Here is a 21,759-nt window from a genome sequence, read left to right on the forward strand (position 1 = left end):
GTTTAATTTAAAACCCCAGATGTTCCCTAATATAACAATCAATTTTAAAGATTTTACTTCTGTTTCATCTCACATGTGTGAGGGGAAAATAACTATTTTTCCAGGTATTCCTACCACCTTCATCTGACTTCCTGGCTTATTAGCTACTTTTGGGCTATTTTGTTTCACTTTCTTTAACTCTTGAGCCAAGTTCTGAAGTCCTCCTCAGTTTCAGCATATTTGTGCCATGCAAACAGAAGACACTGACCGTATGCCCAGACTAGGAAGCACAGCTAGGAAGATGTCATGGATCCAAAATAGCAGAGGCAAACCAGTTACTTTCCTTTGAGCCTAACTCTGAAACACAGTGAGTGGTTGAGGATGCATAATACTTTGCAAGAGGCACTATGGGGCCAATCCTGCAAGTTGCTATCTTATTAAAACAGTTTAATAAAACAAATCCTTACATAGAATCAAAAAGTCTCCATGCAGCATCTAAAGCAAACTGAAGTTGTAGTCTAATTACTTTAGCTTTGCTGGACTTGGGAACTTTGTTTAAAATGTTGCTTCTTTAGAGATAAAAATTATAGCAGCCAAACAATGAACTACATCATATTTATTCCTTCCACATTAGACTACTGTATATTGAGCTAAGTGGGCACTGTGGTAGCTACACAATTTTGTTTTTTACTTTATTGGAAAATTTACTCCTGGCTTTGGACTTATTTCTGGGACTTCAAGACAAAGAGCTGTTTCACTTTCAAAGGACTGTATTCCTGACACATAGACCATGATCATATCAGTGAAAGAATGCATGATAGGACCTCATTACGGTGAGATAATGTGTTAAATAGAAAAAAAGGAAATAAGGGAAAATTTAATGATAAAAATATTTTGACTTTGGAATTTAAAATTTCTCACTACCTCCACACCAATTTACATAACACCTTTCTGTTATCTTGTGGCATCATAATCAGATTACAATGTAATTGTTTAAATTGTATTAACAGATTAAGCATAATTGTATTAAGGCTGTAAAACATTAGCAGTTGTGAGATGGCTCAGACTTGCTTTTTTCAACCTGTGATGTCTTAGGCAAACACAGATCTGTTTCTGAAGATTGTGTTTCATCCAGAAGAATGTTGGAGCAGGGGGATTTATATACACATGTACTAGCTATCAAACAGGCTTTGAAATACTCAAACATTTCCTTTTGTCATTAACTGCTATTTGCGATCCAACAGGGCCAGTCTCATTCTCAGCTGAGTGCAGCAAGCATTTCCATCGGCTCTATCACAACACAAGGGACTGTTCAACACCAGCATGTAAGTAACAGATGAAATGATTTTTAGCTCTAACAGCAGTGTTTTTCCGTCTATAAACATGCTTGTTTTGCCTCCCAAGGGTATGCCTTTACTATGTAGACTATGCCAGCATATCTCTGTAGCGTAGATGCAGCTGACACCAACAAAAACATGTGTTCTGTTGGTGCAGGAATACCACCTCCTCAAAGGACGTTAGCTGAATGGATGGAAGGCCTCTTCTGTTAACATAGTGGTGTCTACACTGGGGGCTATGTTGGCATAGCTACATTAGTTGGGACGTGTTTTTTTCCACCCCCTGACCAATGTAGCTATGCTGATACAACCAGGCCTAAATGTGTGCCATGCTAGGCCTGATCATAACCTTTGCTTATAGCGGTCCTCACGCCATACCATGGAAAATACACTGGGTCTGATTTGTCTCTCACTTTCATTGGTTTTACACTAGTGTAATTCCATTAACTTCAATGGAGATGCTCCTAAATAAGACTAATGTAAGTGAGAAGAGAACCAGGCCTCTGGAAAATGGATACATTGTAGCAATAAAATGCCAATTTTTAGAAGAATTTTCTGTAATTACATACACACCTCAAAGAATGAAAACCAATGAACTCCCAATTTTCAATTGTTTTTTGCAAATAAAAATAATGCCAGCAAGAAGAGAATCATTGCTTTTACTATTGACAGATTACAGCCCCGGTCCTACAGTCCTTACTGAGCTAAAATTCCCATTTCAACTCAATGGGAGGTTTACCTGAATAAGGACTTCAAGGCCAGGTGCTAAATCTGTACCAGAGCTTTGTTTAAGAATTTTTTTTTCTAAATAATGTATTAAAAGGGGGGAAAATGGAACTCTTAACAAAGAAATTGTTCTAGTGAAACTGAAAGGAAAAGAGAAACTGACTGGCAATCAACAGCACTGTTTGTCTACAACATTTAAATCTATTAGTCATGCAAAACCTCACACTTCCAGACATATGTCATCATTCTGAAAAGTAGAGAACAGTTCTTGTGAGGTGTTGAGAGCTCAAGTCCCATTGAACATTAATACCTCACAGAATCTGGCCTTCATACAACCCAGAACAGCCAAGTCCGAACTTGACTGAATAATACTAGGCCCTAGTTCTCCAATCCCTGTGCTGTGTAGAATTGGGAATATAGAAATCAAGGCCTGATCCTGTAAAGAATAAATAATATTGTTCATTGTAGTAAAATTACTTCCTCTTTCCTGTAGTGTATAGGGATTGAATAATATCCCTTTAATTGGTTTGTGACCTCACTATCTTCTATCTCATAAGACACCAAAACCCTGCCAGAACAGGATTGTATATATGGCCTTGCACGTTATGTATATTTATTAAATTCACAGAGCCATGTGATTCCTTCATATTATATAGATTTTGTAAGGAGCAAAAGACAAAATTTACCTTCTTTTAATACAATGGTGTACCATAGGTGTGTGATGAAGAGCAAAATTGTAATAAGCTACTGGTATCATTTTGCAACCAGCACAAATTATTTCATGTATTTCAAACAGAAATGTTTTTATTGTGCAGTTCACATAAACCTGGTTCCCACTCTGAACATTAATGTTGCTCACCCAGAATACATGGCAATTCCAATTATTTATTGTTGTTGTGAATTATTTTATTTTATAGATTACAAAAGGTGTGCAAGATTACTAACAAGGTTGGCAATGAGTCCTTTGTGTACACAACCTTAGAAAGTTTGCTGTGTAAGTATCCTTTTTCTTCATCTGATCCTTGTTTACTTTATGGCCTAATGATTTGCTTGATACCTTTCACCTGTTATCTAGAAAACAAACAGAAATATGTTAGTGTTTATAACCTGCTGCTTTGGTATTAATGTGCTCTATTGTGCCACAGTTTGAATTTTGCACCTACTGGTGTATCATGGAGATAGCACATTAATGTATAGACCTGTCCTGCATCTGTTATGCATGCTCCAATGTAGTATTCTTATATTAGCTCATGGCTCCATGTGATGTTTCTGGCACTAAATAATTATGGGTGAGATGACCCACTTCCATGGAAATATCTGAGAAGGAACCTGGAAAGGTGTGGGAGGGCAGGGAATCTGTGAAGCTCCCTCACAGTATTTCCTCCAGATTCTTTCTTCCATGTGGCAGGGTTTGCTCCTCCATGGAAAAAAATAGGAAGTCTGGTTCCCAACCCACAATTCCCCTGATATCTGTGAAGATCCCAGGTGGGCTAGAATCCCTTAAAGGCACAGTGCAAAACGTCCTGTGCCTTTGCACCAGATTCAGGTGCATCTGTAACTCCAAAATCTGCCCCTGGGAACAAGCATGAAGGAGGGTTTGCATTCATCAAAGTGGAGGTTTTGGGGGAGCATAGAAAACATAATACAGCCTGAGGCTTTATTAACTCTTGGGCAGCACACTTTCTGGATACCAATCCATTGCCTGTGGTTAAATATGGGGCACAGTATCATAAATAGGAAGAAAACAATGCACATCTTTGAAAGAACGTCACTCAACCACATAGACTCTCAGAAGGCTGTTTAGAATGTTCAAACTTTTCATGCTGATTGTTAAAAGCACTCTAGAGTCATCATAGCTTATAAATATCAAAAGCTGGGATATTTGTTTATTTAAATATCTTCTGCTGGTGTTCACTTCTTACTACACCCAAACAATGCTTGAAAAGAAGTTACCACAAGGTAGCATGATTTCAAAAACATTTTCCTTTTAAAATATAGTGATAGCCTTAAGATTTAAGAAGCTGTGTCTTTTTTTTGGTATCAAGACCTCAGTTCAAATTGAAAGGGAATAAGGAAAGAAGAGCAGGATAAAAAGCAGCTGCCTTTGCTGATTTGATTCCCAAGTGAAAATGGGAAGATCTGGGGGTGGGGGGGTTGGTTGGGGGGGAGAGCTTAGAAAAATATATCAATATTCTAGTGCCAGAAGAAATGAGACAACTCTTTCTTTTATCCCGGTATTCTTTATTTTCCTTGTTTAAACCCGAGTCATCACTATCTCAACATGCTTTGTTCCACTGTCACAGCACACCACTGATTCTAGCCCATTGTCTCCTCACTGACTAGAAGCAGGTGTCTTTCCTAACATCCCTCTTCTGTTTATCTCTGTTTTTTATTTTCTTCCTGTGTGTTTCTACAATATTTATCTTCCCCCCTACTCAATTCTATTTTTTTCCTGCTCCTTGTCTCCTTCTTACACTATGTCTCACTGGTCTGCTTTCCCTGCCTCTCTTCTGCCTCGTCTTCCCTCCTCCATGTCTTTTTTTACCCCTCCAGCTCGCTCTGCAGGATTCCCACAGACAGTTCTATGTTCCCATTCTTCTCTTCACATGGTCTTCTAACTGATAGCTAAAGATGTTTGCTGTAGCCTCAGTGCAGGCCTATTCCCCAGAAAGTTTACTGCCTTCTGCTTTATCCTAAAAATCAGGGTAAGGAGATCAGAAGTGGCCCCTGATTTATGGACCCAGCTGTCCTAATTCACTTGCCAAATGGATAGAAAATGAAGAGCTGATTTGGAGGTTAGAAGGGCAGGCAATGTGAGCAGCTTCCCACTCACCATGTTCTCTTTAACATGCATTTGGGCTTTCTTTAAAAAAAAACAAAGTAAAGGTTAGAGGAAAAAAGTAATACAGTCAGACAGTATAAACATGTCCCAAGTCTTCCTTGCCTCCCTCTCCTCTCCCATGTTCTATCCCCCTGCAGGGGAGATCAGAGCCTGCTCTTTGTGCCCCTTTTTCCAACCCTAGTACCTTACAGCAGCTGAGGCTTTTCTCTTGGGATGGGGGGTGAAGGGCAAGGGGTATGTTTGACCCACCTTCCTCTACCCTACCTCTTACCCATCATGCAATGGGGGTGTCTTTGCTTGCTCCCTTGCCATTTGTCTTGGCAGCAGTGGGCAGGACTGGTGCTTCTCCTTGCCCCATTAGTTGAGGATTTAATTGGTGTGATTGATTCTTCTCCTCCTGCTGGCTCAATAAGGTCAAATGTAGTGCTCCCTGCAGCAGCTGACAGAGAACCAAAATTATTGTTGTTCCTGTCTCCCATGAAGGACCTGCTCCTTGTGTTACATCTGAGAGAGCCCTTTTGGGTTCCTTCATGGCACCAACAGCAGGACTAACCTCACCGCAGATATTTAAGTACCTTCTCCCCCCCGCAACATAAAAAATAGGCCCATTTTAGGATGTAAGTGACCTTGATAATTTTGTTTAACCAAAACAGCAACTGCGATAGAGGGGAGCACAAGCTTGTTCTTCCCCCTGCTTTCCATGCCCTGGGAGAAAAGGATGGAGTGGTATTTGTACATTATGGCTCAGGTTTTCCTTTGGAAATCCCAAGCTCTCTTTCCAAAAGTGTATTACACCAACCTTTCCAGGAAGGGATGAACAAAGGTTTCCTCTGTTTCCATTTCAGGACCACGGAGAAGTCTACTGATGTGATACAATATGTGTAGATTGGCTAGGTGACCTGTTAGCTTGGTTACAAAAATGACAACGCTGTAAGGCATTTAGGAACATAGTTTATATGAAGAATGATTACGTGGTTGCAATTACAATCTTTATAGTTTTGTCTCATTAAAGTTACTGTGGTTTATTGCAGAACAGGTAGTACACAATGGTACTTGGGAGTGGCGATAATAAAGATTTAAATGGCAGCCAATGCATTTGTACAGTATGCATGGGAAACTTTCAGCATGCACCACTAACTTTTGAGCCTCTTACCACCATTAGTTAGGATTTGCAGATGCAAAACTCATTAGTGCTCACAGCAGATCCACCTGCACCACAGAGTTAATCTAAAGGTTTCTTCAAATCTAGAGGTTTCTTTAGTTCACACAAAACTGTAATTTGTAAACAGATTTGGATTAATCAGACCACATCAGTGTTGCACAGCTCTGAAACCAGATATGTTTGTTCTTCTTGCAGTCCTTTCTATTACAAGAGAACTCTGATTTGCCGAGAAAGTGCCTTGAAATCTTCCCCAAGATAATAGAAAAGTCATCTTGTATCTTTTTGATTTACAGCATTGTTTTGTTACTAGATGCATTTTATTTTCATATGTTGGACATTCCATATTTGTGTGAAGGAAACATTATTTTATTTTAATTTGTAAATTTGTTTCCTATAGCTCAAATAAGCCAATTATTTAAATATATTGTATATAAAGAATAATAATATACTAATTAAATGTTATCATATGCAGTGAGTTGGTTAGTTTTTGCTGTTGATTTTCTTGTTCCATTGTATTTACACCATTTTGCTCAGGCTCCTACTTTCATTATTTGCACTAACTTGAAATGCAAAAGTCTATGTAACTGAAATCTGAATAAGCTGTAAGTGGGATGTTCTACTTTCAATGGAAGATATTGTATATTATGAAGCTTTGTTAAATATATACTTTATATATTATTGCACATAAGAAAATAATTCCCAGAAATGCACCTTGCTTTCAGGAACATTTGTACAGCTATTCTGGATGATCATCAGTTACATTTGTACTGGCACTTATGGAAAGAGTTGCAAATAATGTAAATACTATAAAAGACTGGAAGACTGCAATGCAGTTTTGGTGGAATAAAGAATATAAAAATAACCTGTTTCTAAGTTGTTTTTATTGACACCTTGGATGGAGTTGGAACTTACTACAGAGATAACATAATACTTTAGCTGTAACAGAACACTAATGTAATGCTGGAGAACTTGCAATAAAATTTGATTAAGAGATCTAACCCTTGATTTTACACAGCACAGGACTTTCACAAAGTTTGCTTCCTAAGAGCTACATTTGCCTACGGGTTCAGTCTGCAGGTGATTAAGTATGTGAATGCGAGTACAGAATGTACCTAAAGTGCACAATGAACACAGCACCTAGTATAGGGCTAAAGATAGCATCCTGACACAGCCCACAACAGTAGAAATATTTTCACAAAAGTAATGCCAGAGATCAATATAAAAGTGCTAGAAGGAGCATGCTTAGAAGGAACAACCCCCTACAAACCCAGCTGGCAGCCACCCAGAACAAGTGCAATGCACCACAGCAAGCTGCAGTAAGGACAATGCACTAGGCCAATTCAATTTGCCATCCTGCCCAAGAAAAGCAAGATTTGTATTACACAGAGTATACCACACTGCATATATATGCTTCTGCTGCTGCTGCTCTGAAGCCTCTTGGACATAGTGTAAGAACTTGGACAATAATATGACAAGTTCAAATATTTTAGAAAAATCTCTAACTACTACATCTTTCTTTAATGATTGAGCAGCTCCAGCAATTAAGGTAACATTTGCTCTTCCTTTATAAATTCATGTTGTTGTTGTTTCTCAAACTTTTTACCATCACATCCTACTTTTCTCAAAGTGAAGAAGAGCTCAGGCCCTGACCTGATGCATAATGGAGACAGTATTCTTATTAATGAAATGTTGAACTATGAAATTCTAGGATCTTTTCCCTGAGACATTTCAGTGAGACAGATGAGCTTGCTTCTCTGCACATACCTTCTCTAGTAGTAGAAAGACTGCCCCAAACTGAAATTGGACCATGCTCTTCTAGTTTTCCAAGGAGCAGTGAGGCAGGATGGGAGGGAAACTGAGTGATCCCAGGAGTTCTGGGATCAAAGAATAGGGGAAGACCAGAGGCTCATGGGGAATACCTTTCCCCACTCCAGACAGTTCTCGGAGAGCTTCTATGCATCCATTCTGTTCTGTTTACCTCCCTGCTAGCAAGGCCCATAGGCTGCCTCTTTCTCCTTTTCAGTGTCTCCATATGACTGAAAGCCATGAGAGCAGAAGAGAAAAGACTGTCTCCCAGACATGAGTTTCTGCATCATAGCCATGGGTAGGAAGAGTCACTGCAGGAAAACCTTGCCCAAGCCCTGCTGGATGCATAATATCCAAGGTCATTTCAGACACGTAGACACACATTCAATTTGAAAGAAAATCCCATGCAGTTTCTTATTTTCAGGCTGAAGAAGCCTGATCTGGGCTATTTAATGTCATTCTTGGCTAACATATAATAATATAGTAATTTGAAGGTCTGTAACTAAATCATAAGCTTTGCCTCCCCATGATAGGAGGTAAAGACCCTGGTCCTTGACTGTCAGGGAAATGGTTAATTGCCTTTCCATAGGAAAGGGTGCAGCTATCTTCTCTCAGTGCAGGGATAATCAAGAGAGGGTGGAAACATATGTGGCGAAGGGAAGTCCCTCCTTCTCACACTCAGATGCTGGGGCTGAGAGAAAAAGAATGTGAGTGAACTGAATGAGGGAAGAAACATAAGCTTGTGAGCCCTCAGGACTGAGACCAGGAAGAAACTAAACCTAAGAATCAGACTTTCAGCTTTCTTCTGGTGCCTTGGCTGAGGTAAGTCATGTTTTGCTGGGAACCTTGGGTGCGGAGAAGGTTATTTGTTCTGGTTAGCCTTTGAAGGGCTAGGACTCTTAGAGCCTGCTATCTTGTGACGAGCTGGAGTTAAAACTAGCCTTTCCCAGGCTGTGAAACACACACCTACTGTCTGACTTCCCCATGTGGCTACCTTCTTACCACATTCCTTCAACCCAATTGTCTGATACAAACCTAAACAGATCAGAGTAGAAATCTGAACTCATATTCTACTACATGAAGGGCACCCCAGAAATATTTAGATGCAGCATTTTTCAATCTCAAAGATGATAAAATTTGTTGCTGGGCCACACTTTCAAGACCACAGGAGTCTCGGTTGTGCCTGCATATACAAACCACTAACCGCATGCATATACTTTATAGATATATTTAGACACCATTCCTTTTTAAGTTTGGCCCTTAATTGCTACAGTCTTTCTGGGATTCACGTAGTTCCATCAACTACCTGGAGTTGGGACTTTCAATATTGGGGCACCCAGGCATTAGCCCCCCTCTTTTGCTTCAGTCTTTTGTGTGGAGGCTCCCTCTGTGGCCTGGAGCTTGATACCACCCACTTTTAATCCCTGCCCTGAGTGTATCGAGGAGCCAACATTTGGTGGAGCGGTCAGCTTTCATGGTGATGGCATAGGTAACTGTTATGAGGCAAAGCGAGCAAGCAAAAATTACCAGGGGCTGAAATGGAGATCAGGCATTTATTTGCCAAGAGAACTGCTGAAACAAAGCACTGGGTTGCTTTTGCGCAAATGCTAGTATGTAGATGAAGAAATCAGTCTTCATGATGAAGTATTAAGGGAAGATCAAAGCAGCTGCCAATAATGACAGGGAGGTATGATGCACTGCAAGGCACTAGAGCACAGAGACAGAAAGAGGGCATAGAAAGACTACGAAAATACAATAAAGCAGCTGGAGGCAAAGGCTATACAATGTGGGCAGTGGGGCTATATAGTAGGTAGGAACATGTGGAGGTCACATAGAAAAGCTAACACAGTGCAGATGCATAGCCACAGGGAGCTTTTCCCCCCAAGCCTGGCCTGGAAGGATCTCAGTGGAATGTTCAGAGGACAGCATTTGTACCCTGCAGGGGATCGTATCAATATCCATTAGTGGGCCCGGCTAATGCTCTTTCTCCACTACCACGGCCCCAGAGGTCAATATGCTATAAGAGCAGTGCAAGTTATGCTAATCTCATCCTAGGGAACTAAGGCCCAGGAATGAGCATCTTGGCAGATGGTACCAATAGAGATTTATTTTTTGGTCCTTTTAACTTTCTCGTTCCTTTAGAATGCAGAAAGAAAAGGCCATAGTCCAAGTATAGATGGAAATATAACCCAGAGGTTACAGAAACGTGTGTTGGCAGCTTAATTACAAGTATATATATTCACTTCACTGCAGGGGCCACCTTGACCTTAATGACTGCCAGTGGTATATGAATTACAGAAGCATCAAATAATATGGCAAAGTAATGGGGAGGCTTTAACAGTCTAAAAAGACAGGGGAATTCTGAAAAAATCTTGCACAATGCTTTGATGACAACCCCTTGTGTTTAATCATTGCATCCTATGGTGGGAAAACAACAAGATAGATAGCATGGTTGAAATACATGTATTGTAAGTATATAGGTACTGTATTTTTACCTTATTACCATCTATGGGTCTCATTTTATGACCCATTATTCAGATAAGACCCACTTCACATAAGTGATCAATTAACGTTTTTGCATAAGTAAATGTGGGCACGACTCATCCCGATTCCTGAACAAACGTACAGAATACAGGCAAAACTGAAATTAATGGTGCTGTAAATCTGGGCATCTAGGGAAATGTTTCTTCTTTCCCATTACATGAAGTCCATTTTACAATAGAAAGAGTTTTGGTTTTTTTGATATTCACTCCAAATATGCCACACAAAGACTAAGCCCCACGTAAAACCTATTTAAGGGCTACTTACAACTTTGAAACAGATCTTAATAGGTGAATAGGGCCTCTCAGAGGGTGCTCTAGATTGGGTGAATCTCAATCTCAGAGCAGTTTAAACACTTTAAATCTAAAAACTGCTTAAACTGCTAAGCCACTCCTACAGCAGATTAGCAAAAGCTATAGTTTAGATCATCGCTATAACTTCAACATGTATTGGTATTTAAAAGTTCTAAAAGTTTAAAATTGAAAACTCCTTAAATGTGCCATGAAAATACATTAATATTGACTGAAAATTTCTAATGGATGAGTGCCACCGCTAACTCGAATGATAAATAATTGGTCGCACTTGCTTAGATCCTTTCATTGAAGGATCAAAAAGTGATTAAAACTCCTTGCTCCAAAAGGAATTCAAGAAGTAAAGTAGTAAAAACTGACACAGAATGAAAAAAATATGAAGCATAAAAGAAATATATAATGCAGAATGCAATAAGATGTTTATTGCCATATGTTGAAAAAGACTGGAATTTGTAGTTCTGCTTCTTGCGAGTACTGCAGTCGTGAACTTAAAGCAATAAAAATTTCATTGAAATTCACACACTGTCAGAGTTTCTGTTGTATACATGAGTTGTGAATTACAGCTAAGTTATATGTTTCCCACACCGTACAATATTCTCTATCCATTCCTAAATATACTTTACATGTTCTAAGTCATACTGTGCCACAAAAATTGGCAACATGTTATTTTAGTGACTCAATTAAAAATAAAACATCACAGTCTTTGTTGCATAGATGAATTTTTAAAATTTCAGTTGTCTCCTTTGTCAAAATCGCATCTGTATGTTTGGTCCAACTGAATGAGTTTTAAAAACTGGAATGAAATATCATACTTTCAGCACTGCACAGAAGACTTTGCCACGCAAATATGATTTCCGGGCACTTGAAACTAAAACAAACAAACAAACCCTACAAAATCTCTGCTGAGCAAACAAAGTTGTATGGACAGAATCAATCTTGTAGGTAGTATACTATCAGAAATATTTTAATTTATTAGAAGAAATGATACGATGGGCCCTCTTCCCACATGCTGTTGACTTAAGTCTCTACTAACATTAAAATATGTATATATATATATATATCTCAAAATCTGCCTTACCAAACAACCTACTATTTTATTTTTATTCTCTCTTGATCTACATATACTATAAGACATAAAAATATATATATAAAAATTGTACTCAGTTATTTGGTTCTGATTTTGTCAATTAGTTGTTGTTAAGACCTTCTCTGACATGCCATTCCCATTTAGCCATCTGTGTTTGTCATCTCTTTAACATATGTCTTGTCAGACATATTAAAATTACATAAGCTAGAACACTGTGAGCAAATCACCTCTGACACCTTAAACAGAATTTTTTTTTCTAGATTGTGTCTATGGATGCTGTGAAACATCAAATTATATTAAAATCTAAGCTACTTATTATCTAGAAATTTTAATTTAGACATATTAATTTGGACATATTGGGTTGGACATATAATCTGCATTCAAGGTGCTCAATGCCTTTTGCAAGGTGCTGAGAATCCTCAGCTCCCAATGTGTGTGAGAGAGGGGGCAATGATATTTAAAGAGTGCAACTACTCAGTGTAGATGTGCACACACTGGATGGGATTCACAAAGGTACTTGGGCACCTAACTCCCATTGAAATCAACTCCTAAATACCTTTGTGAATCCCACGCTGTGTGTTAAGTGAGCACAGATATAGATGTGCAATTGCATGTGCCTAACTTTGAAAATCTGGCCAGTAACACAATTTCAAGACCAATCAGATGACTAGTGTGAATTATTTTGAAAATACATTGATTAAATATTCCATATTTTTGTGTGTCAGGAAATCGAGTATTTAAACTTGTAGTATATAGGACACATGTGACCCTATCTCCCTATATTCTGCACAAATTCTTCTCAGAGGAGCAGTCCCTTTTTCCAGAGTCAATGGTCCTGTTCTTTTATATCCTAGATGCTGAAATACACAAGTAGTTGTTCTGAGCTGGAGCATACAAGTATGACATAACTATACGTCTTACTTTTGCCACATAACCATGACATCTGAATAAAACCCACACCTTTTATAGGAAAATAGGAGTTGTCAGATTTGTGGTTCACAACAGTGGCTAGTACCAGACTTTCAGAGGAACACTTGCAAGAAACACTTGAGTGGTTATAACTTGATCGTAGGCAAAGCTTCTTCCCAGCTCCCATCAGTTATGACTGCATTATGCTCTTAAGCATGAGGGCTTATTCCATATTTTAAACAAACAAACAAACAAACACACACTCTCTTATCCTATTGAATGTAACTGTGGATGTTCTCATCCATACAAGTATCTTATCTTCATTTGAATTCTATGACAGTCTTGGCCTCCTTATCTTTGGAGAGAGAATGAACCACAGGTGAGCAAAGTTAGTCACATTATTTAATGCACTACTGGAAGGTGCCTGGTTGACAAAGGTGGCATAAGTACTTACATAGAATATTACACACACAATTATTAAGGCTGCAAGATCAAGCACTCATAAATTAGGAAATACCAGAGTTAAGGTTGCCTGTTCATCCTTAATTCAGTCCCTTTGCACATACGCATTATGCTAATCTCATGTACTTTGCCCCCTGTACACAGGAGAAATGGTAAAATGGAGTGCCCAATTTGCCTTCTGTACACCATTCATTATCTTATACACAGATCATGTTCTCTTTAAACTAAATACTGCCCTAGGAAATGAGCTGTTCCTGAAGGCTAAGAAGGGGAAGAGAGAGTCTTGTTAGGTTTTTGTTCTTTATTTATTTATTCAGAAGGTAGATAGCATGAGGACAATATAAATATCTTCACAGATAGTAGAGATACAATGTGGGTGAGGTAATTTCATTTATTGGGCCAACTTCTGTTGATGAAAGAGACAAGCTTTCAAGCTCCACAGCCCTGAAGAGCTGTTTATAAGCTCGAAAGCTTGTCTCTTTGACCAACAGAAGTTGGTCCAATAAAAGCTATTACCTCATCCACCTTGTCTCTCTCATATCGTGGACCAAGACAGCTACAACAATACTGCAAATAGATAGTAGTTGCATAAATTCATTCTAACCACTGTTTGGTATTCTGATATTGACTTTCTTTTGGGAAACACATTTAAAGCACCACTCAAGAGGCACTGCACACCTGTTCAGATTTCAATCAAATGCAAACAAGGTTACAGCTAGGCCAAAGAAAGAGAACTTAACTTTTTTTTAAAAGCAATAACCCTCAAGTATTTTTTTTTTTTTAAAAAAGAGAAGAAATCCATTTGGATAAAAATGCATGCACCCTTTTAAAGAATAATTATTGTTTTTTAAAAAGGAAAGAAATCCATTCCGCTAATAAGGAGATGAAAAATATCTTCCATTTTGGTTACTGTGCTTAGAAATATATTAGTACTGTTCCAAGGGATACCTAAATCATTATGCGTTCCTGAATCATAGGTAGGTTAGATCACATGACTGACACGTACAAGTGGATGTTGATAGTAATCATACAATTATGTATATAAAAATAAGATCTGAGAATTGTAGGTCTGCTAGCATTTGTAAAGTACCTCCACATATAGTCAAAGAATGGTAGCAATAAAATCTTGCACTTTGTTTGTAGGACTAGTAATAGCTTCCCCATGATGAAGGAGATCTATGTCTCTCTTTCCAGCCATTCAAGGCTTAACCCCAATTGTCCACAGATGTAAATCAAGAATAGCACCATTGGAGTAATCGGAGATAAATGAATGCAAAATTAAAATATAGGCACCCAACTCTGTCAAACATATAATGCAGTTGGCTTCTAAAATATGTAGATTTTTGTAACCATTCATAGGTGGATAAAGGGATCAAAGGAAAACTAGTTGTCTGAAGGGTAAATTGGAACCTGTTAATAACGAACACACTCTGGAAAATTTTGCCCCAAGTGATTTAGAAGCCTAAATCTCATTGAATGTCAAAGGGACTTGAGCGCTTGTGAGGATTTTTACCCCATATCTTTTCTTATTGTTAGCCCCAAACTGCACTATGTCTAGACTGGGTCACCGCAACAGTGCAGCAGAGCCCGTATCCTATTTTTCTTTCTGATGGAGCTCCATTGTTGGGATTTCATCTTAATGTTTAGTTACAAAGATTCATACAGGTTTAGCTGAGTCTCCTGAGGCATCAAAGATTTTGAACAGGTGAACATATAATTGCAAATTTTGCTATAACTGTAATTGGACAAGTAAGCTTGTTTGTGATGCAGGGAGAAAAGGGACTCTCCTTCAATCTCTTCTAATCCTCTGAGTTCCTAAATTTGGGTGGTTTGGGGTTAGAGTTCTGTTTTGCTGAGAGATCACTCCATAGGTAATCTAGTAGAATTTTACTAACAGCTTTTATCCTCAGATATGGAAATTTTGGCTGCTAAATTCCCTCGTCCCTGGTGCTACACTCAAGTCACTAATGGATTATAGATGGCCTTTGACAGTTAAGAGCGTGGAGACTGCTACAGAACAGGTAACAGAAGTCTATTTAAATGTGAGATATAGTTTTGCCATGTCTGTGCTAGAAGTGAAGTATGGCTTCTTTGCCTCAACTTGAGCATTCACAGTCTCCCACAACAGAACTATACTGGGCAGTGGACAGTCTAGTTAATCAGGGTTGCCTTTTTGGAAAAAAAAAGTTTTTAAAAGTGTGTCATTTTTTCATTTACCGATAGCTGTTTATTTTTAAAAAGTAATTAATTTTTTTGGAAAAATAATAGAAAAGAGGTCCATTTCAAATACATTGGAACATTTTTTTTGAAGATTTTAATAAAAATAGCATTTTCAACCAGCTCTGCTCATTACAAAGGTGTTCTCATGTTGCAGCACAGATAAAATTGCTCAAATGCAGGTTGGGCTGTCTGTCTTTATCGATACAGGGTGTATTTTTGAGGGAGCAAATGCTGACGCTCTTCTGGTTGAGTGTTGAGCAGTCTCACTCAATGAGATGCCATGGGTGCTCTGCTTCATAAGTTGTGAGATGGACCCTTGAGCCTCCTGGCTGCTGAAGGCCATAGGGGACGTCATGGGTCTACTGTTGATTGATTGAAATCACCAATGGGTGAGACCTATGGAAACGCCAGCTGTCCTTAAGGCAGCTGCTATGAAGCTTCTACTCAAGAAAGTAGCTCTTGACATGGACCATTTTGCCAACTATTGACTTGCACCTAAACTCCTTTTATAAGGAAAAGTCATTAAGGAGGTTGTGACAGATTGGTTGACTGCTGGTTTAATTAGCCCTCGGATAGCTTCAACTCCAGTCAATTTTGTTGTAGTTTGAGGTACAGTATTGAAACTCACTGACTAGGTCAATCAGTCCAATCTCTAAAGCAATGGTTGAAGATATTAACACCAATTCTTTTAGATCTGTCAGCATCCTATTGACCAGAAGAAAGCATGGTGATTTATGATAGCAAAAATTCCAAATTCATGACTTAACTCCTTCCTCCTCAATGCCCCCCAAAAATCAAAATTTGATGCGCAAAAAGTTAAAGGGACAGAACCAGGAACAGTGGCTGTAGGTCCTTAGCACCCTACAGAGAGCCGGTCAGTGGGGCCAGGCTGCTGGAGCAGGAGTAGAGATTTGTTGTCATTCCAGAGCATGGGGCACAGACAGTAGCAAAGTTTCTTCACTTCCTTGCAGGGGGTAAAAGCAATGGGAGCAACAACAATGGCAATGGCAAACATTGTTCTGGCATGGCTCAGATCCTATCTTTGTGAAAAGGTCTGGAGTATAGTGTTGGGCAATTGCTTTCCTGCCCCAGGTGCATTCTCAGACACTATGGTGGTATCTGTTCTGTTAACTCTCCTGCTGCACATGTGTATGAGGCCATTGACAGAGCTAGCAAGGCGATAACAGCTCCTGTGTATTCATCATGCTGGAAACACCCTGCTCCATGCTTCCATTGCATCTGACCCAGCTGCAGCATTAGAATAAATAATTCAATGTCTACATGAGATTGGGGCATCGATAAAGGCACCATCCAAACAAGTCTGTGGAGTCTGGATAGAGGTCATGAATGGAAGTATGGGCAATCTAGGAGGAGGCTTGCCATATTGGGGGGGTCTTAACCTTGACTGAGTTGCTCATTACTAGTGTCTCTGCCAGATTCATGCCCTGAGGCAGATTAATTCATGCTTTAAAGGCACAATTTTTTAACAGGAAGGCTGATTAATCATTGGAGGAAACTACCAAGAGAAGTGGTGGATTCTCCATCTTTTCATGTCTTCAAACCAGATTGGAGGTTTTTCACAGTTCAGGGCAACTGCACCAGTATTCCCCATCTGTTGTCCCTCAAGGACATGCACTTGCTGTTCCTGGCTCCTTGATCAATACCTCTCTTGGGCAGAGATCTATGTCTCTCTGATTGCTGAAAGGGTTTTTTTTTTCTAGGCTACACAGTTCTCTGCCTATACTGTGATATCCCGAGAAAGCCAGACTGCCTAAACGGGCGAGCATCTATACTTTGGTTTCTCTTTGAAGGCTATGAACACCTGTAATTGCCAGCAGTCACAAGTCAGCACACAGCTCTTTCTAAGCAAGCACATTTATTCTTAAGGTGAAAGCATTACAGAGAAAATAAAAGTTCCTAGATGTATGCCAAAAGCTTACCAGAGGTCACCCATCAGCCTTATGGGGCTTAAGTAGGCCAAAGTATTTCCTACCCTTCCCAAGAAAGGTTGAGCCCCCCTTGGACATAAGGTCCTGAGTCAGTCTCAACTCAGGCTATTTATCCAAAAGTCCATTCCTTGTCTGTTGAACTAGTATATGCAAGTCTCTCCAAGTGATGATACTTCTCTGAAGGTGTTACAACCTGAGATAACTTGCCCAAGCTCCCTCCCCACACAGAGTTCTTAGTTTCTGAAGGAAACTGCATGCATCTGATGAAGTGAGCTGTAGCTCATGAAAGCTTATGTTCAAATAAATTTGTTAGTCTCTAAGGTGCCACAAGTACTTCTTTTCTTTTTGCGGATACAGACTAACATGGCTGCTACTCTGAAACCTGAAGGAACTGTGGTCACCCTGATCCATGGAATTACATGCAATCCTTGGCCCACAATGATATATAAACTTAATAGAGTAAAATCTCCCAAAAATATTTCAAGAAACTGCTATTTTGGTCACAGATTGTGTTTAGCTAGACACAATCTCGTGCTCAATGAAGGAGTACTGGATGAAATCCTATGGCCTCTGTTACACAGGAGATCTGTCTAGATAATACAGTGGTCTCTTCTGGCCTTAAAGCTTATGATTCTGGCTGATTATCCAGGTGACACAGTTTGCCTGAATTGAATTCCTAGCCACCAGTTCAGGCTAGTCTGCACTAGGGTGACCAAATGTCCCAATTTTATAGGAACAGACCTGATATTCCAGGCTTTGTATTATACAGGTGCCTATTACCCCCCACTCTCTTGTCTGATTTTTCACACTTGCTATCTGGTTACCCTGGTCTACACTCTTATTACACTGGTGTTGGGGGAGATCAAACAAATCTGCAGTGATGTAGAGGGTCAGGAAGGCTATGAACTGAAGAGTTTTGTGTGGTTACTTAGCAGTAAAACATCACGTGCTACTCCCAGCCTGTTTCATCTCAGTGATGTGCACCTCTTTGACATTGGTTCTGATCTATACATTTTTTAAATGCAGTATTGAACTGGCTGGGTGGTTGACTGGAATCTATAGTTAACTTGACAGTTAAGTCTTGAGGGTTGTGGCATAGTGCTATTTTTTATTATAACGCCTTACTTGAATTAAATATTGCATAAAGGCTGGGACAAGGCCCCATTATGTTAATCAAAGTACAAACATACAGTAAAAGACACAATGAATTTACAGTCTTGTTTGAAAGAGACATAACAGTAGCTTATGCAGGACTGCGAGGCTGTCTGAACTAGAACTGAACTAGTTCTGGCCAAGAGCAACTACAGACCGTAGAGTGGGATAAAGCAAGATGTGTTTTGAAGAAAGGGAAAACTGTTAAAGATATTTTTTAGTATTTTAAAAATATATATATTTAGAGGAAAAAAATGAAACCCAGGCTGGTTCTGGATTTTAAGCAGAGCACTGACTCTTCCTAGAATTCTTTAAAATTTAATTATTTACTTTTAGATTAATAAAGGAAGATGAAATGCAGATGCCAGATGGAAAAAATGTATTTCAAAATGGGGAGGGATGGGGAAAACCTGAAGACAATCACAATCTTGCCAGAAGAGGGGAACAAGGGAAGTGAACCTGAAGATTAGCCAGACATAAGGTTCAGATGGAATCCATCCTAGAACTCTGCAGGCAGTGCCAACAAAGACTGGAAAACATTAACAAAACTATGTTAAATTAAAGGTAGGGGCCAATGGCCCAGATGGAACCTGTTGTCATGGTTAATAGATCCAGGAAAGGGCCCAAGAAAAGTGCAGCTCTATAAGATCTATTAAAGGGGTAAAATATGTAGAATGTAATTTTTTTTCCTGAAAATGAAGGGTCAACACATGAGCTGTGAGAAACCCTCTTGGCTCAGCAATTGACTGCTGTTTCTGGCTTTTTGACAATTCTACTTTGGCCAAGAAAAAAAGGGGCTGCTTTTTCTTTGTGATTCAAGACTGTCTTCTTTTTTCACCTTTGAACTTAATTTTGCCCAGCAGGGGGGAAAAAAAGCATTAATATCATCATCATTAATTTGTTTAGCACCAAAAATGTGCTTCTGGCCCACAGTGACAGGGAAAAACAAGAAATAATAATTACAAAAAACACTTCACTTCTTCAGGGGGAAGAGAAGAATAGCATGCTTTTCAGTAGGCTCCTTATTCCTTTGTGGATTATTGGGTGCATACAACAAGGCATCGGTCCAGCTGATGCTCTGCCCAGGCTGGGAAACACTACAATACTTTATCACATGTGCTACAGCCTCAATAAATCTCTCTGGCATACACAAATGTTTATTGAAGCTGCAGGCTCTAAAGTTGAGTGGGAATTTTTACGAAAGCTGGGTGCAACATCCTTTCATTGTCCCACATCCTTTCCTCCATGTACACCTGGAAACCCATTGTTGATTCCTGCTTCCACAGGGTGATCTCTACTCTTCCCAGAGGCATTGTACATACACATTTATTAGTGTTCTTGCCATTTTAAGGATGCAGAAGTCTTTTTTCCACTGGTCAGAATGCCATAATATTTTACGTGATGCTTTTGACAACGTCTACAATACACATTAGGATGACTTAATAATTACATTATAATTACAAATTTGTATTACTGTAGTGCCTAGGAGCCCTAGTCATGGACCAGGACCACACTGCCCCTCGGGAGCTTGTTCATGAATTAAGATCAGAATAGACCCCTGTGAACGTTACAATGATGTACAGAGTCAAAACGCCATTGCTCCTTACAAGAAAATTGGCTGGTCATACTTCTTAAATTACTTTACATTATATTTGCATAAACTGCAAATACTTAAGCCAATTGATGGCATATTCATGTTATCTAAGGCTTTTTACACACTGTACTGATGAATACATTTCAGCATCTCAAGGATACTACTGCATTAAACAGGTAATAAAACAAAGTCACAAAGGGCAATACTTCGTGTGTGTGTGAGAGACAGAGATGCAACTTGTTAAACTAGTATATTTTCACTGATGCCATGGACATCCTTTTTATAGATCGTTTAAAACATAGATCTTTACAATACATAAAGAATTATCTGCACTTTAAAAGATTTCTAACCCCCCAGAAACACGATATTTTACAGTTTATTAAAGTAACTGCTTTCTTTGCTTTAGGAAAGTTAGGATAATCTTCAATTTGAATGATTAAATTACTTCATCTCTTTGGTTTAACCCTGTTTGTGCTCAGATTATATCTTTCTGAAAGTAGGTGTCAAAATCAGGAATTAAGGACAAATCCATCTGAAAAAAAATGGTTACCACTATTTTTAACTGAGCACCACTGAGGTACAAAACGTAGAAAGACATAATCTTGGTTTCAAGAAACTTAAATTCTGAATAGCCCAGACAAAACAGTTCTTTCTCATACACACACACACACACACACACACACACTAGCAAACTGGATGATGAGATTAAAGTCACAGAGCAGTGCAGATAACTCCACATCTTCCCCTGTACCTTTTTTCTAGTGTACAATACATTTTTGTTTTGATGGTTTATTGTTAAAAGCTTTCATATTCCCTGTGTGATTTTTAAGGAAAGAGATGAATTGTGCTTTATGTAAGATGCTGTGGCAGAAGTCCTATTACCTGATCATTTAAAGCAAGTGGGCCAGATTCACCCCACTGGGGCTAGCTGACTTTTTAAGAAATGCACCCAGAGGAGGGAAGGCAAGTGGTACCTCCAGGACAACGATCCCTCAGGTAATCTGCTTAAAGATGCACTCTGTCACAAGTTCCAGTGCGGCTTCTATAGAATCCCACCTGCAGTGGCAACGCACCAAATCAGCATATTCCCTAGTTGCTATAACAATCCCATTTTTAGACATCACTGATCCCCTGAAGCTGGCAGAGTGAAGGATTCAGCTGCCTTCTGCTTTGGCCCACTAGTATCTACAATGATGGGTTGGGTAAATTCAGCCAGCTCTGGCTGGGAAAAGGTGTAGTATACATCCTTCTCTTTTAATTTAGCCTCTCTGAGATTGACTATTAAAACAATCATTCCCAAAAACATGATGAACAAAGAATGCAGGCCATACCCACAGAATGGGGAATTATATCCTGGAAAACAGTGACTCTGAGAAGGATTTAGGGGCCATATTGGGAAGCAACTCAAATATGACCTCCCAGTACAGTGCGGTGGCAAAAAGGGCCAATGTGATTCTTAGCTATATAAACAGAGGAATAGAAGTAGAGAGGTGATTTTGACTTCAGAATATGGCATTGGTGAGACTGACGCTGGAATATTGCATGCAATTCTGGTGCCCGTGTTTTAAAAAGGATGTTGTAAAATTGGAGCAGATGCAGAAAAGAGCTACAGAAAATGCCTTATAGTGAGAGACTTACAGCTCAACCTGTTTAATTTAATCAAAAAGCAGACTGAGAGGTGA

General features: G+C 39.2%; 1 protein-coding gene across 2 annotated transcripts in view; it reads left to right on the forward strand.

Moving 5' to 3' along the window:
• Nucleotides 1-6,908, forward strand: part of ALKAL1 (ALK and LTK ligand 1) — a 52,338-nt gene extending 45,430 nt beyond the window's left edge. For both annotated transcript variants that reach the window (XM_075124729.1, XM_048840649.2), the window contains 3 exons: nt 1,224-1,304; nt 2,960-3,036; nt 6,242-6,908. In XM_075124729.1, the coding sequence (XP_074980830.1) occupies nt 1,224-1,304; nt 2,960-3,024 (146 nt within the window). In that variant the 3' untranslated portion in view covers nt 3,025-3,036; nt 6,242-6,908. The remainder of the gene's footprint in view (nt 1-1,223; nt 1,305-2,959; nt 3,037-6,241) is intronic.
• Nucleotides 6,909-21,759: the final 14,851 nt, after the last annotated feature.

The sequence above is a fragment of the Caretta caretta genome, chromosome 2 (genome assembly GCF_965140235.1).
Source record: "Caretta caretta isolate rCarCar2 chromosome 2, rCarCar1.hap1, whole genome shotgun sequence".
In the NCBI taxonomy this organism is placed as follows: domain Eukaryota; kingdom Metazoa; phylum Chordata; order Testudines; family Cheloniidae; genus Caretta; species Caretta caretta.